This window comes from Falco rusticolus, chromosome 19 (assembly GCF_015220075.1).
Source record: "Falco rusticolus isolate bFalRus1 chromosome 19, bFalRus1.pri, whole genome shotgun sequence".
Taxonomy (NCBI): domain Eukaryota; kingdom Metazoa; phylum Chordata; class Aves; order Falconiformes; family Falconidae; genus Falco; species Falco rusticolus.
Window position 1 is genome coordinate 1,688,415 of NC_051205.1, and position 16,937 is coordinate 1,705,351.

The window sequence follows — 16,937 nt, forward strand, 5'->3', positions numbered from 1 at the left end:
CTTAATAAAGCGGTTTTATTTTGTTATTCCTTTATCAGTTCGAATAGTTCAGCCCTTTCTGAGACTCTTCCCCTAAACACAAAGTTAAACAAGATGCGGAGGTCATACATGCTTATACAAATAGTCTCTGTTTTCACATACATAGCAAGCAAGTAAGTGCATGTTTGCCTCATTTCAGAGAAATCGGTGTTGTCTGCGAAGGTTTGGGTTTTCCCTGCAACAAGTTTCATCCTGCTGCCTATTCTGAGAAGTCTGGCAGCAGTGCAAAGCTGCTTTTCAAATGAAAATGAAACAAAAATGTAGTATGGTGCAAGCACCTTAACACATAACTAGAAAATGCACATTAATAACCTTGACACATATTTCAAGGTGACTTTGTAACTCTGTTTTAAAACACTGCAATCATGCTGGATACTTACAATATGATAATAAGTGTTTTGCATGCATAAATCATTAATGAGAGTTTGCAAAGTGCTTTGAAATCCTTTAATCTGAAACTTCCGCAGGCTGTTCCCAATGACTGGCATTGCTTTGGGATCTTTACAAAGACATCTACTTTACAGAAATAATTTAGAAGATGAGGACCACAAACTGAATGAATTATTAAAAAAGGAAAATGGTAACAACTAAGAAAATGGAATGATTTTCAGAGAAAGGTTAGTGGAGCATGAGCACTTTTTATACTGAATTCTCCCAATCTTCCACAAGATAACATGGTCCCCAGCAGTGGCAGCGTCTTGCCCCAAGACATATACTTGCATAGTTACAGCAGATTGTACATTAAACCTGCACAAGGAGGCTTTTTTACACCCAGCTACGAATGTAATCCTAGCATTAAGGGAGCGAGAGAGCTGTCTTTGCTGCTCATCAGCCTTGTCCAAATAGCTGACTGCTAAGACTGTTGGCTGCAAAATTATACTGCCTGTGTCTGAGGGTGATCCAGCTTCTTTGGAGTATAGGAGTATCAAATTAAGCGGCAAAGAAAAACAAATTCCTTCTCCCTGTATGTGAGTAATGTGAACTTGTTCTCCCTAAGCATGCAAGTCCCTTGGGTATGGCCAGTGACGGAGGTCACTAAAATAATAACCATGATCTTTGGTGTTGCTTCATACAGAGCTTAGTGATTCCCCGTAATCCCTCCTCTGAGATCCCCACAAGTTGGGCTTTGAGCTGGGTGAGCTGCGAGAGACATCCAGGGAGACAGAAGTCACCCAAACTACTCCTGCTTTACAGCGACAGCCAAGGTGCACTCCCACTGAAAATGATGAGGTTTTGGTTGCCAAAGCCATGATGACTCAAAGGATATAGATTCTTAGAAATCATTTGCCTTGAAAACAAGGCATCTCAGAGCTGTTCCAGATTTGAAGCCAGAATTAACTAGGAGTTCTGAAAGTGTGTTTATGCTTTCCAAGCAGTGCACTCCAGTTCCCAGCCCATCTGTCTTCTGTCCTTAGGAGTACCACAGCTGAATATGATTTGAGGGGAAAGATGCTTGGGGAACAAGAGCATCAGATTGATGACAGGCAGCCTACCAAAACCACCAGCAGTTGTGCTATGGGAGAGGGGATGGCTCTTGAAACACAATCACAGAAAGGGAAAATAATCTGTCACTGAGATGACTTGTATCCTGAGAAAATATTGATTAAAAGTATAAGGCTTTACCCTTCATGGTAGAAATCATTGCAATGACATCCAAATCCATGGAAAGGAGATTATTTGCATCCTACTGGGAGCCAAGGTCACCTGAGACTGTATCTAATATGAACACAGTGTAGGAAAAAATAAAAGCGTTATGAGGCCAGGAATCATGACCTGATTATGAGCTGATTAGTGGAATGGCATACATGACTTTGATCTGTTTATCTTAAAGGGATATTATTACTCAATTCATGGGTGTCTGAAGCCAATACCACACTTCAAGTATAATAACACAGCACTCTGCATGTATAAATCATTAATGAGTACTTGCGATATGACATTTGATCCAAGGAGGATGCAGAGTTTCCTGATAAGAGTTACTGCCCTAGGGATCCCTCCAACACACCTCATAATTTAGGAGGAATTTAGAGAGAAAAAAACCTTACTGCTCTATTAGAGAAGCAAACAAGTAGAAGGTAAACAACTCCGGACAGGAAATCTGTCTGTAGGGAAGGGCAGATCTCGGGGCATGTGAGACACTTTCCCTGGCTGGCTCGTCCTGTGGGCTGACAGCTACGGCTTTTGACACAACAGCCTAAAGACGAGCTACGTGGGGACAAAATGTCTTTGTCATCCTTGGTGGCTGCAGCTTTTCACCCTGATTCTTACTGGCAGATGCTTTAATCAGGGTTGATGTCCAAACAAGCATCCCAGGAACCAACCAAAGCTTGAGTGTGGAATGACACTTCACCTATCAAAAAGGGTTAGGATGGCCAGAAATGTCCTTTTCTTAAGAATAAGAGAAAATACCAATTTCTGTCCGGACAGCACATTGAAATAGAAGTGATTATACTATACCAGGCTTTTCAGTGCAATGAAGTGTCTTGGCGAGTCTCAGACCCTTCCTGGTCTAGCCTGATGGAGCCCACTTACAGTGGGGTCTCTGGATGTGAATTTTCACTGTGAATCTGGAAGGGATGTATGGCTCTAGCTGTGTAGGTAGGCAACTTACTCTTCTAGTAGAACTGAGAAAATTATTTTTCACGGAGAAAGATATGCTGTGAAGGAAAAAGGGAGAGAAGCAATAACTTAGGATTTGTATAAAATATGTTTTTGTGGTAATGGCAGGGACAGGCACAGAACTTGTGGCAGCAGGCTAATGCTTGAGGAAGTGGATGGTTTGTGTTGACGATTTCCAAAAAACCCATATTCCAGCTTTATTTAGTTGTCCGATGCTGCTGCATTATACAGTCATAAGAATTTAGAGTAGCTGTGGATCTGCCCTAGAAGTTTTATAAAAGGTTATTATTATGACACACACAAAACTACTTTTTAATGAAAAAATTAATAACCCTGGTTTCTGAAGCTATTAAATATTGCCTGCTTAGGGAGTAACAGTGAGTCTCAAATTTAGAGTGGTGTTATTATTCAAGTGACATAACTATTTAAATTTTGTCATATACTTGCAATATTTACATAGTCTATACACTTTGTATGTCTCAACCATTAATGAATATTTGGAACTAACTTTGAAGTTCTTTCCTTTAAAGGAGCCGAAAGAGAAGCTTCACTGTTGTTATACAGCACCAGGGATCTGCAGACAGACACACCTCGGTGGCTTCTAAATACATAATAGACGTAAATGAAAGATCGAGATTCTGATATTGCTAGGTAAAAAACTTGAAGTGAAATATACTGTTTTGAATGAAAGAATATTTTACAAAAATGTTTCCATTAATACTGGAATTGACCACTTATTTCACCCCAATGATTACTACAGGATGCATTCCCAATGAATTTGATTTTTCTCTGAACTGAATGCTAAAAGTAATAAAAATTAAATCACCAGTCTGGGTGTGGTGTTTTGTAGAAACTCTGCAGGGTAGATGATTTTATCCCTTCACAGTTGGTTTAATTCTTCTTTTGCTGTATTTGTGATGTATTAGGCTCTGCTTTAATGAATGAAATTAAACATTTCTCTCTTCAGAAATGTTTCATGCAATGGTGTGAAAATTTAAGCTTCAAACTTCATTTTCCTTCATTTGGTTAGCCAAAATTACCAGCTCAAATTATTTCAATATAGTATAAATGATTGTTTGCTACACCACCTGAATGAAGCGTTGGGTTTTCTGTGTTTGGGTATGGCAATAAATCAAACTGAAAGTATGTGTCCAAGCAATTGCATGGATGCCATCTTCTCATGTGTTCTCAATTGCTTTAATTTCTTTCCTACAGCAGAGTTGTCTGAATACTGTAAGTGGAAGTTCTGGATACCAAGTTGTTATGCCAGCACATAAAAACTTAGCATATTACACCACTAATTAGACCAGGGAAACAACTTGTCCAATAGCCCATATCCAACACCAGGTGCTGAACAGTATGTTTCCACTGAGAAATGCTTTATAGAATTGTTCTGGTTTGCTTTAAAAACACCACCGATTTTCTGTGCTGAATTCCTAAGTCAGCATCTCTCAACACCTGCAGCATTTTTTCCATTGAGTTTCATGTCAAACATTTAATGGGATGGTTCTGTATCTTGTACTATCACAGTCTTCACTGACGACAGTACATGGATGAGTTAAAGTCTTGTGAAAAGCGGGTTTTTTTGTACTTCATAGGTATCTGGACTGTCCTGTGTTTCACAATGGATTTTAATTGATCCCTTGAATGTGCACTTCGGTATCTGGCCAGGTAGACAGAGCTGACCAGTCTAATTCATTGTCCTTGCACAGTTTGAACATGAGTCTATAAAGTCTGAAAGTTTTCAGTCTCAGCTTGGTGAGCTAATTCTCAGTCTGACTGATGTCAGGAAAGGATTCTTCTTACAAGTAGTTGCTCCGTTTTCTGACTCAATGTGAAAATGTACGATATCCTCCAAACAGATATCAGCTTACTATTGGAAGAAGGGGAGTAAAAAACCCTCTTTGAGTCATTATAGAAATTGCTTGGCAGGCCAAGAGGTAGTTTTTTTCTAAAAATGGCTTGAAGTTTTAAGTTGGCTTGGAAGAAAACATATTTTTAAATATTCTGATGGTATCTTGTTGTGTATTGGGAATTAAAAGCAGTTGGATATTCTACAAAATTAGAAGGTGGTGAAATAATAAGCTATAAACCATGATGTTGTTTCTGAAGTAAACAGGTTAATATTGACTGACAAGTAAACAAAATTGCTACTATTCAAGGTATGTGACCTAAATAAATTTTATCTAAGAAAGTATTTCATTCTCAATGAGGGATTCAAACTAAATACTTGGCGCAATCCTAAGAAACAGAGAAAAATACCTGGAAGTATATTTGCACAAAACATGCAAACTTCCCAATTATGGAAATTATCTGAGTCTCGCTTCATTCCAATTTGTAAATGGCCTTGTGAAAGACAAGCCAGTGACTCAACTGATAGAGCCGGAAAAATGTGTTGCTTTCCAGGCAGATCACCATAAATGTCTAAATCACTGGAATCCACAGTGCTGTGCATCAAATTAATTTGATCTGTATGTCACATAAAAAAAGGCTCTAGGGTGGAACGGCCAAGCCATTAGCAAGAAAATGGGGAGGGAGCTATGCAAGTACCAAATCAAAGCCTACTTCAGTAATAGAGAGTGCTTCCCACACAAGATGAGCTTGTTGGTGACACCTTACATGCAAAAAGGATGCTTCTGGGCCTATGGCAGTCTGGACCACTATAAAAGCCAGTCCAACTTCAGGTATCCTCATCCACTTCTCTTGCCTTCTCCTCCTTGGTGAACACAGTGAGTAGCAAATGCCTTTCTCTGTATCTATTCATTGTCCTATTACTCTTTCTCTTCTGGCCTTGGCGTAACTTTTCCTGAAATGTTTGTTCCTTTTTCATGTTCAATACTCTCAGCTCCTTAACACCATCCTGGAAGGTTGGAGAAGGATTTTGTCTTTCATTACAGTGGTCCATTCAATACCAGGGCTACACCCTAGCCTGTGGCGTTGCTCTTGCCGAGCAGGCTGTCAGGCTGCCCCTCTCATGCTGCGTGTGCTTTCCGTGCCCTCCCTCCCAGGTGCACCTCCGTCCCTCAGCCATGTCCTGCTACGATCTGTGCCGCCCCTGTGGCCCAACCCCGCTTGCCAACAGCTGCAACGAGCCCTGCGTCAGGCAGTGCCAGGACTCCCGCGTGGTGATCCAGCCCTCTCCCGTGGTGGTGACCCTGCCCGGACCCATCCTCAGCTCCTTCCCCCAGAACACCGCCGTGGGATCCAGCACCTCCGCTGCTGTGGGCAGCATCCTGAGTGAGGAGGGAGTGCCCATCAACTCCGGGGGCTTTAGCCTCTCTGGCCTTGGTGGCCGCTACACGAGCAGAAGATGCCTGCCCTGCTAAAGCCGGGCCGGACGTCCAGCGAGTGCATTGACCGGGAAGCCCAAAGCCAGGTGCCGGACTGAGGACGGAGCTGCTGGCCAGAGTTTCCAGATGGGCTGAGCACCCGCGTGCCCTCCTGCAAAGGAGGGAAGGAAGCCAGGTGCCATCCTGGGCTGTCTGGAAACACGGCCAGCTGGTGTTGTCATCTCCTTCTCCTCCCGCTTTCTTCTCCATTTCATGATGCCCTGATGCCTCGTGCTGTCCTGTGCCATGGGTTCATCCTGAAGCAAGCTGAGAGGGGTCCTGCTCATCACCCTCTCCCCATGTGTATCCATGACATGCGTCCCATTGCTGTGAGGGCATGCCTGGCTGTCACTGCCCTTGTAGCAGCCTGGACCGTGTCCCTTCCAACACACACTGCTTTGTTTCTCTCTTTAGACTCATTAAAGCTGATGCTGCATTGTAACTTGATGTCTCCTCATGTTCCTTCCTTCTTGGGATGCCCAGCCAAACTGTTCAGAGGGAGATGGGATGCCCTGGAGGGGAAAGGGTGTGTGCGTAAGGGCCAGTAGTGGACCAGCATCATGCTTGGAGGAGTTGAGAACCCTCAATAACCACAGTCATTGGAAGAGACATCAGGTGGTGGAAATGTGTGTGGTATTGTGTGATTATGCAAAGGGCATCCAGGAGCTTCCCCAAGGGCCATGAGAGCAACAAGCGTGGTTGGATACTGGCTTCCAGATGGTGAGGCAAGCCATTGACCTGCTGGAGGACATTTCTGTACAGGCTGACACCCACCGGGCCAAGGCTCTGACTGCACGTTACTGCCTGCAATGTGCTCTTGCCCTTTTCTCCTGCCAGCACATCTTCCCAAGGCTGGAACTGCAGGGAGCCCCCAGGGAGTTGAAGGGGCATGTGCAGCCAGGGCAGCTGTGTAAAGGGAGATGTGAGCCCTCTGCTAGATTTTGGCACAAGAGGCACAGGCTGAGCATGGGTGTGTAACATGGGCAAGTGAGGGGCATGGAATGAAAGGGATCGTCCTGCCTCATCTGAAAGTGATGGGTAGTGTTGGTGACGTGTCCTGGAATCTCTGCCGTTGGCTGGAAGGGAGCAGGAAAAGCCTCTCTGCCCCCACCAGAGCAGTTTTGTGGTCAGAATCACTAAGTATTGCAGAGTCCTTCAGTGTATGTCACAGTGTCCTGAAGGGACGTGAGTCTGGAGCAGACGCACAGCAAATTCTCCAGAAAGCCCACGCTTGCTGCTGCGCAGGCTGTGCCTGGAGGCGTCCCAAGCAGTGATCCTTGTGCCCCCCTCATCAGGCCCCAGGCTGGGAAGGCTGAGGGAGTGGGACCCCGCCAGCTGGCTTCTCGGTCCCTCCTTCCCATGCCCATGTCCTCCAATGCCAATACATTGGTCCTGCTGCTCTGGTCCTGCTTCAGGTAGATCCTCAAGGAGGCACCTCTTGAGCTGTGCTTCTCCAGGAGTCCCTGCAGAGGGTCATGGACCCTGCTTGCCCCTGAGCCTGTTGGGTGTCCTGTGGAAATCCTGCCACGAATCTGGTTGTGCGTGCTGTGCCAGCAGCCTTGATGGCCAAAGCAAAGTTGTGGGCAAGGCACGGGCTGGAGGAAGGACGCGTATGGATTGGTCAACACGTGCCTTGGTCACAGGCGTGCATCACACCTAGCCAGAGGTGTCCAGCAAAGAGCGCTGGGAGGGGAAGAGCCTTCATTCTGAGCCACGGGCTGTCTGCTGGCTGAGGCATGTGGGGATGGAGGATTGATGGAAGATGGCAAAAGAGGCAGGCAAAGCTCTGCCGAGATCAAAGCCCAATCTCAGAGAGAGAGAGAGTCTGAAAGGCAAGAGCAGAGGTGCCCAGCCTAGAAAGAGCATGCGTGACACGGTGTGAGTGAGTACAGCATGAGAGAGCGCAACTGATGGTGCCGACCCTTGCATGTGGATGTCCAGGCTGAAGCCTGTGGGCTCTGGGGGGACCTGCCTCATTCATCAGGAAACACTTTAAAGTGATGCCCTGCAGGGCATGGGGCTGGCGAGGTGGGACACTCCCCATCACTGGCTGCATCATCTGCCTGTGCTGACGTGTCATTTCCTCTGGAAAAGCTTTGGCCTCTAATACCGTCACTTGAAAGGAGCCTGTGTGGCTGAACGGCCATGTCATGAACAAGGAAATGAAAAGGCAGCGTTGCAGGGAACATAAGCAGTGTTCTCATTTCTTTAATTGAGAAGTTTTGCATGCAAGATGGGCTTGTTGGTAAACACATTACATGCACAAAGGGTGCCTCTGGGCCTGGGGCGGTCTGGAGCAGTATAAAAGCCAGTCCAGCTGCAGGTATCCTCATCCACTTCTCCTGCCTTCTCCTCCTTGGTGAACAAGGTGAGCTGCAAACACCTTTGCCTCACTCTCCTCTTTCTCTTCTTCTCCTCTTTGTCCCTTTGTCTCGGTGTAGCTTTTGTTGAGAGCCTTGCTCCTTCATCGTGCTCCCAGTGTCTCTGTCCACCTTACTGTCTGCTGCACTTCTCTCGGAGAAGATCCTGGGCTTTGTTTTCCAGGCTCCCTGTGGGCTCTGGGCTCTTGAACCTCTCTTCTCCCAAACGCAGGCTGTCCCTGCTCCCCAGCCTGTGGCGTTGCTCTTGCCGAGCAGGCTGTCAGGCTGCCCCTCTCATGCTGCGTGTGCTTTCCGTGCCCTCCCTCCCAGGTGCACCTCCGTCCCTCAGCCATGTCCTGCTACGATCTGTGCCGCCCCTGTGGCCCAACCCCGCTTGCCAACAGCTGCAACGAGCCCTGCGTCAGGCAGTGCCAGGACTCCCGCGTGGTGATCCAGCCCTCTCCCTGTGGTGGTGACCCTGCCCGGACCCATCCTCAGCTCCTTCCCCCAGAACACCGCCGTGGGATCCAGCACCTCCGCTGCTGTGGGCAGCATCCTGAGTGCTGAAGGAGTTCCCATCAACTCCGGGGGCTTTAGCCTCTCTGGCCTTGGTGGCCGCTACACGAGCAGAAGATGCCTGCCCTGCTAAAGCCGGGCCGGACGTCCAGCGAGTGCATTGACCGGGAAGCCCAAAGCCAGGTGCCGGACTGAGGACGGAGCGGCTGGCCAGAGTTTCCAGATGGGCTGAGCACCCGCGTGCCCTCCTGCAAAGGAGGGAAGGAAGCCAGGTGCCATCCTGGGCTGTCTGGAAACACGGCCAGCTGGTGTTGTCATCTCCTTCTCCTCCCGCTTTCTTCTCCATTTCATGATGCCCTGATGCCTCGTGCTGTCCTGTGCCATGGGTTCATCCTGAAGCAAGCTGAGAGGGGTCCTGCTCATCACCCTCTCCCCATGTGTATCCATGACATGCGTCCCATTGCTGTGAGGGCATGCCTGGCTGTCACTGCCCTTGTAGCAGCCTGGACCGTGTCCCTTCCAACACACACTGCTTTGTTTCTCTCTTTAGACTCATTAAAGCTGATGCTGCATTGTAACTTGATGTCTCCTCATGTTCCTTCCCTCCTGGGATGCCCAGCCAAACTGTTCAGAGGGAGATGGGATGGTGTACAGGGCAAAGTTGAGGTTGAAAGTATGTGTTGCTCTTGCATCATTCCTTTGGAATTGGGGGTATGTGTCCAGTGGAAATTTTAAGTTGTATGTGACTTTTTATACGTGGTATGTCCTTCCTGAGGCCACCCACCTTCCTGGGTTCTGAACACCATACCTTTGTGGCTCTTGGCATATCTCTTGCCATGTTTTCAATGGCTCCAAGAGGTGCTTGATGTGTGCCAGATGCCAATGGAATTGCAAACTTTCACTTGGCTCTCAGGCCACCTCTTTGTGCCCACCAGGCCCTTTTCTCAAGTACTCAGCAACACTGGCACAGCGCCACAGTCCCTGCTTGGGAGGCCACGTGGCCTTCATGACAGTGAAGTGTGGGCATTTAGCAAGTCCCTCTCGTTCCCTTGCACAGCAGGGGAAGGAAAGAAGGCACCCTCCACGATGCAGCCATTGTCTCTTCCTGCCCTTCTGCCCTGAATTGCAAGACCTCAGATGTCAGGGAGGAAAGTGACTTTGCTGGTGCATGGAGGCGGCGTGTAGTTGGTGGGGCCTACTCCACCGGGATGTGGTGGTTGCTCCTGCCACAGGAGATGTGGGAGAGGACAACTGCCTCTGCCTTGCTCCAGCGTGCTCTAGTCCTCCACAACTGGTGTTTTTATCCCGTGCCCCTGTCCTGTTTCAGGTGGAGAGAGGGGCACCTCCTGTTCTGTCCCATACGCTGCGTGAACCCCTACAGTGCCTTTTGCCATGGCTCAAGGCCTGTCTTCCCTGCAGGACAGCTGCCACCGCAAGGCCCCTGTGCCCTGCTCCGCAGGAAGGCCCTCAGGAAATGCCCTCTCCAGCAACGCTCCTGAGCCAGGCTGAGCTGCCAGCAGGAGCAAGGTGGGGTGAGAAGATGGTACCAGGGAGGGAAGGCGGCATCTGCAGGACGTGACCAGAGCGGGCTGTGGCCGGGCACTGGAGCCTTTGGGCAGGGCCTTGCCATAGGTGCTGACAGTGGGAGTAGCAAGGCCTGGCAGGAGACACTACCTGTGAATTTTCTGGGTCAGGGACGTGATGGAAATGACCCTTAGAAGAAGAGACCTATCTTGCATTTATGGAAAATAAATGTATGTATTTTTATTTATAAAAATAAAATTAAAAATATTTATATTTATTTATGAAATCCTTTCTTGCAGGAACAAGTCCTTCTCCCCACTGCTGTGACAGGTGGAGCTGGTGTCCTTTGTGCCAGGTGCACAGGAGATACCCTCCTCTTGCCCATCAGTGACCTGAGTGCAGTACCAACAAGGCCGATGGCTCTGCTCAGCCTCACCTGCGGTCTCTCTCTCCTCCCTCTTCCCTTTGACCCAGACCTTTATTCAAGCTCTGTCCTGGCCTTTAGCCCTTTCCTCAGCTGGCTGGCAGGACTGTAAGCCTCCTGCTCCTTTGCAGGCTGGCTTATGACTGACCACGAACCCCCTTGATCCTGAGTGCAAGGAACCCACTGATGTGCCAGCCTCTCCTTGGGCGTGTCTGGACACTATGGCCCTGGTCAGGATTCAGTGAGCTCTGTTGGACCAGGTCACTGTGACTGGGTCTGCTCCTGATGTGGGGACTGACTGTCCTGCTTGATGCCAGTCCTGCTTCATCCATGAACTTGATGGTTGAGCTGGTCTCTGGGCTGCACCCGTCTCCTGTCTGTGGATGTTCCTTGCTCACTTACTGTGCAACGGGGCCATTGCTAGTGAGGCTGCTGCCCTCCTGGCCTTGTTGTCATCTCACCTCCTGGCTCTCAGCCGGCAGGGAGCAATTGGCTCTCACTGACCCCTGGCAGCGTTTCTACTTTGATGGGCTTTCACTGTCATCATTTTAACCAACGTGACTTCTAAGCTCTCTTCATCACCTTAAATGAGGAATTTGGCCCGCGCCCGTGTGATTAGAGAGCTGCCTGTCCCTGGTGGAGTCCCAGCCTAATTGGGGAAGGACTCCTTGCAGTGAGGACATGGCTGGGGTGTCAGAGGAATGCGGCTTGTGCCCCAAGCTGGGCTTTCATTCCTGTTGGGGACATTCAGCTGGCTTTCTGCCCTGGGAACACTTGTGCCGAGCATGGAATCCTTCCCTTGGAATGCATCCCTGGGGAGATCCTGACACCTGCTGCTCTCCAGGCTGTCCTTGCTGGCACTGCCAGCCCTCGCTTGTTTCTGTGGAGAGTGATGTGTTGCATGGAAATCTTGCTGAGAGTTTGGAACTGCATGTGCTGTCCTGCCAGTATGCGGAGCCACAGCAGAAGCTGAGTCATGGACCGTGAGGAGGAGGAGGAGGAGGAGGAGGAAAGGGCTTGTATTTAGTCCCCAGCAGGTGCCTTGTTCTGGGGGTGCATGCCAGTCTACCAGGAATGGCAAACAATACCTGGTTGTGTCAGAGCAACATCCTTCTTTCCGAAAGGTGCCTGTGGTGGGGACTGGGGACCTCTAGATGCTGCTGACAGAGCTGAGAGAGAAAAGAGCTAGGCTTATTTCTGCCGAGAGCAACGCTCAGTATCAAGGAAGGGCTAAAGCCCAAGGGCAGAGCTGGCGTGCTTGGGAAGCTGGTGCCTCAGGCAGCCTGAGCTGGTCGATAGGGAAAGCTGACTGGCCTCCCATGGGAAGCTTGTTGGAAGCCTGGCCTTCAATGAAAGGTTTACAAGGCGATGAGGCTGCATTTGGTGGGCCAAAATCTGAAAACCAACGCCAGGAGGGCAAGATGTTGGCATCGTCCGGCGAATTACGCCGTTTCCTTCTCTTTGCCTTAATCTTTTTTCTTTGGTTCTGTGTCAGCGGCCCAGAAATATTTTGGCCTCTAATACCGTCACTTGAAAGGAGCCTGTGTGGCTGAACGGCCATGTCATGAACAAGGAAATGAAAAGGCAGCGTTGCAGGGAACATAAGCAGTGTTCTCATTTCTTTAATTGAGAAGTTTTGCATGCAAGATGGGCTTGTTGGTAAACACATTACATGCACAAAGGGTGCCTCTGGGCCTGGGGCGGTCTGGAGCAGTATAAAAGCCAGTCCAGCTGCAGGTATCCTCATCCACTTCTCCTGCCTTCTCCTCCTTGGTGAACAAGGTGAGCTGCAAACACCTTTGCCTCACTCTCCTCTTTCTCTTCTTCTCCTCTTTGTCCCTTTGTCTCGGTGTAGCTTTTGTTGAGAGCCTTGCTCCTTCATCGTGCTACCAGTGTCTCTGTCCACCTTACTGTCTGCTGCACTTCTCTCGGAGAAGATCCTGGGCTTTGTTTTCCAGGCTCCCTGTGGGCTCTGGGCTCTTGAACCTCTCTTCTCCCAAACGCAGGCTGTCCCTGCTCCCCAGCCTGTGGCGTTGCTCTTGCCGAGCAGGCTGTCAGGCTGCCCCTCTCATGCTGCATGTGCTTTCCGTGCCCTCCCTCCCAGGTGCACCTCCGTCCCTCAGCCATGTCCTGCTACGATCTGTGCCGCCCCTGTGGCCCAACCCCGCTTGCCAACAGCTGCAACGAGCCCTGCGTCAGGCAGTGCCAGGACTCCCGCGTGGTGATCCAGCCCTCTCCCGTGGTGGTGACCCTGCCCGGACCCATCCTCAGCTCCTTCCCCCAGAACACCGCCGTGGGATCCAGCACCTCCGCTGCTGTGGGCAGCATCCTGAGTGAGGAGGGAGTGCCCATCAACTCCGGGGGCTTTAGCCTCTCTGGCCTTGGTGGCCGCTACACGAGCAGAAGATGCCTGCCCTGCTAAAGCCGGGCCGGACGTCCAGCGAGTGCATTGACCGGGAAGCCCAAAGCCAGGTGCCGGACTGAGGACGGAGCTGCTGGCCAGAGTTTCCAGATGGGCTGAGCACCCGCGTGCCCTCCTGCAAAGGAGGGAAGGAAGCCAGGTGCCATCCTGGGCTGTCTGGAAACACGGCCAGCTGGTGTTGTCATCTCCTTCTCCTCCCGCTTTCTTCTCCATTTCATGATGCCCTGATGCCTCGTGCTGTCCTGTGCCATGGGTTCATCCTGAAGCAAGCTGAGAGGGGTCCTGCTCATCACCCTCTCCCCATGTGTATCCATGACATGCGTCCCATTGCTGTGAGGGCATGCCTGGCTGTCACTGCCCTTGTAGCAGCCTGGACCGCGTCCCTTCCAACACACACTGCTTTGTTTCTCTCTTTAGACTCATTAAAGCTGATGCTGCATTGTAACTTGATGTCTCCTCATGTTCCTTCCCTCCTGGGATGCCCAGCCAAACTGTTCAGAGGGAGATGGGATGCTACACAGGGAAATGTGTGGCTGAAGGAATGTTGTGCATTTCTATTATTCCTGGGGGATTGGGGGTTGGTGTTTAGCTGAAATGGTCACTTGTATGGCGTAGAGGAATGAAGGCAGTGGGTTGATTGACATTGATAACATGTAGCTGTGGCCTTGCCTCAGAGGCAGGGGGTTGATTGTCCTGGATGGTGTGCAGCTGTAGCTTGTTCCCGCTAAGTGGTTAAGTAGCCCTGAGGAGTGTGTGGTCAGGTGTAGGAGTTTCAGTGTTGTTTGACCTCTGGTGGAAGGTGCTGCTGAACAGGCAGTAGAGCCTGACCCAGGGGACCTCAAACTTTTTAAACAGGGCCTGGTATGTGGATTAAGTAGTAGGAAGTCATCTGTGGCTGCTTGGTTTCCCCCCAACTCCTGGTGGTGGAATTCTGTAAATACCGGGGGCTGGACTGAGGGCCCTGGGGGGCTGTATCTGGCCCACGGACCTTAGTTTGAGGACCCTTGATCTAACCAATGGTAAAGCTTTGTTGCAGCACAAACAAACTATTAGGCTGCCACAAGGCTTTACTGTGGGTTAGATTCTACTGTCTGTGCTGTATCTCCTTCCTCCAGAGGTCAGACCACGCTGCTCCTTCCCCATTTAACCCCCTCTCCCACAGTTGTATGGGACTCGTTTTATATGCGGTATGTCCTTCCTGAGGCCACCCACATCACTTGGTCCTGAACACCATACCTTTGTGGCTAATGGCATATCCCTTGCCGTGTTTTCAATAGCTCCAAGAGGTGCTTGATGTGTGCCAGATGCCAATGGAATTGTGAACCTTCACTTCTGCCCACAGGCCACCTCTTTGTGCCCACCAGGCCGTTTTTCTCAAGTACTCAGCAACACTGGCACAGCGCCACAGTCCCTGCTTGGGAGGCCACGTGGCCTGTGGGCCATGACAGTGAAGTGTGGGCATTTAGCAAGTCCCTCTCGTTCCCTTGCACAGCAGGGGAAGGAAAGAAGGCACCCTCCACGATGCAGCCATTGTCTCTTCCTGCCCTTCTGCCCTGAATTGCAAGACCTCAGATGTCAGGGAGGAAAGTGACTTTGCTGGTGCATGGAGGCGGCGTGTAGTTGGTGGGGCCTACTCCACCGGGATGTGGTGGTTGCTCCTGCCACAGGAGATGTGGGAGAGGACAACTGCCTCTGCCTTGCTCCAGCGTGCTCTAGTCCTCCACAACTGGTGTTTTTATCCCGTGCCCCTGTCCTGTTTCAGGTGGAGAGAGGGGCACCTCCTGTTCTGTCCCATACGCTGCGTGAACCCCTACAGTGCCTTTTGCCATGGCTCAAGGCCTGTCTTCCCTGCAGGACAGCTGCCACCGCAAGGCCCCTGTGCCCTGCTCCGCAGGAAGGCCCTCAGGAAATGCCCTCTCCAGCAACGCTCCTGAGCCAGGCTGAGCTGCCAGCAGGAGCAAGGTGGGGTGAGAAGATGGTACCAGGGAGGGAAGGCGGCATCTGCAGGACGTGACCAGAGAGAACACGCTGTGGCCCGTCACTGGAGCCCATAGGTTCTGACTGTGGGTGTTGCACAGGCCACTGGGAAACTGCATGTGTGCATATGCTGAGACGTTTGGGCAGAGGAAACGGAGATCCTTATGTCTGCTGGACTCCAGCATACCCTTGTTGATGTTCCCCCACCATGAGTACTTGTGATGAGTTTTATTGTCTCATGGAAAGCTATCCAGGGTTTTTGCAGTGCCTATTATGGAGATAATGTGTCAGGTCAAAGAAGAGGTGTTTGGTACCTTTGCAGATGAAAAATGAACAATTGGGAAGCCCCAACACTGAGTTTTGGAGTTTGGGTGGGGAGTACACTTCATGTGTGTTGGAGACCAGTCTATCCACCTCTCAATCATTCTTCTTCTGTACACTGGAGGCTGCTGGAGGTTGTCGAAGTAAGTTAAAAAATAACAAAGAGCATACGGATTTATCTTGATAAAAATGTTTTGAAAATACAACCTAAAAGTGTTTTAGTCAACTTACATGCTGACTGAGTAATTTAAACCTAACATTGATAGAGTAAAATATTGCATACTGTGATGGATATAGCGACCACTGTCACAGCAAATATTTTAATCTGGCCTTAAATTTTAGGAAGGCCAGAAAACATGCCTCATATATTATGAGAATCCTTCAAGTGAGGCCCTGGAGGGCAAGGGTCTGGCATCACCTGGTGAGGTGGGACACTCCTCATCATTGGTTGCATCATCTGCCTCTGCTGATTTCTAATTTTCCATGGAAATATTTTGGCCTCTAATACCGTCACTTGAAAGGAGCCTGTGTGGCTGAACGGCCATGTCATGAACAAGGAAATGAAAAGGCAGCGTTGCAGGGAACATAAGCAGTGTTCTCATTTCTTTAATTGAGAAGTTTTGCATGCAAGATGGGCTTGTTGGTAAACACATTACATGCACAAAGGGTGCCTCTGGGCCTGGGGCGGTCTGGAGCAGTATAAAAGCCAGTCCAGCTGCAGGTATCCTCATCCACTTCTCCTGCCTTCTCCTCCTTGGTGAACAAGGTGAGCTGCAAACACCTTTGCCTCACTCTCCTCTTTCTCTTCTTCTCCTCTTTGTCCCTTTGTCTCGGTGTAGCTTTTGTTGAGAGCCTTGCTCCTTCATCGTGCTCCCAGTGTCTCTGTCCACCTTACTGTCTGCTGCACTTCTCTCGGAGAAGATCCTGGGCTTTGTTTTCCAGGCTCCCTGTGGGCTCTGGGCTCTTGAACCTCTCTTCTCCCAAACGCAGGCTGTCCCTGCTCCCCAGCCTGTGGCGTTGCTCTTGCCGAGCAGGCTGTCAGGCTGCCCCTCTCATGCTGCGTGTGCTTTCCGTGCCCTCCCTCCCAGGTGCACCTCCGTCCCTCAGCCATGTCCTGCTACGATCTGTGCCGCCCCTGTGGCCCAACCCCGCTTGCCAACAGCTGCAACGAGCCCTGCGTCAGGCAGTGCCAGGACTCCCGCGTGGTGATCCAGCCCTCTCCCGTGGTGGTGACCCTGCCCGGACCCATCCTCAGCTCCTTCCCCCAGAACACCGCCGTGGGATCCAGCACCTCCGCTGCTGTGGGCAGCATCCTGAGTGAGGAGGGAGTGCCCATCAACTCCGGGGGCTTTAGCCTCTCTGGCCTTGGTGGCCGCTACATGAGCAGAAGATGCCTGCCCTGCTAA

At 50.1% G+C, this 16,937-nt stretch overlaps 1 protein-coding gene and 3 pseudogenes across 1 annotated transcript; all 4 read left to right on the forward strand.

The window, feature by feature from the left end:
- The first annotated feature begins 5,277 nt into the window (after positions 1-5,277).
- Positions 5,278-6,281, forward strand: LOC119159301 (annotated as a pseudogene).
- Positions 6,282-8,698: 2,417 nt separating this feature from the next.
- Positions 8,699-9,041, forward strand: LOC119159333 (feather beta keratin-like). The gene is given in 2 exon segments (XM_037412043.1): positions 8,699-8,809; positions 8,811-9,041. Coding segments are annotated over 2 exon segments (297 nt in total). The 3' UTR covers positions 8,997-9,041.
- Positions 9,042-12,483: 3,442 nt separating this feature from the next.
- Positions 12,484-13,525, forward strand: LOC119159303 (annotated as a pseudogene).
- Positions 13,526-16,187: 2,662 nt separating this feature from the next.
- Positions 16,188-16,937, forward strand: LOC119159310 (annotated as a pseudogene).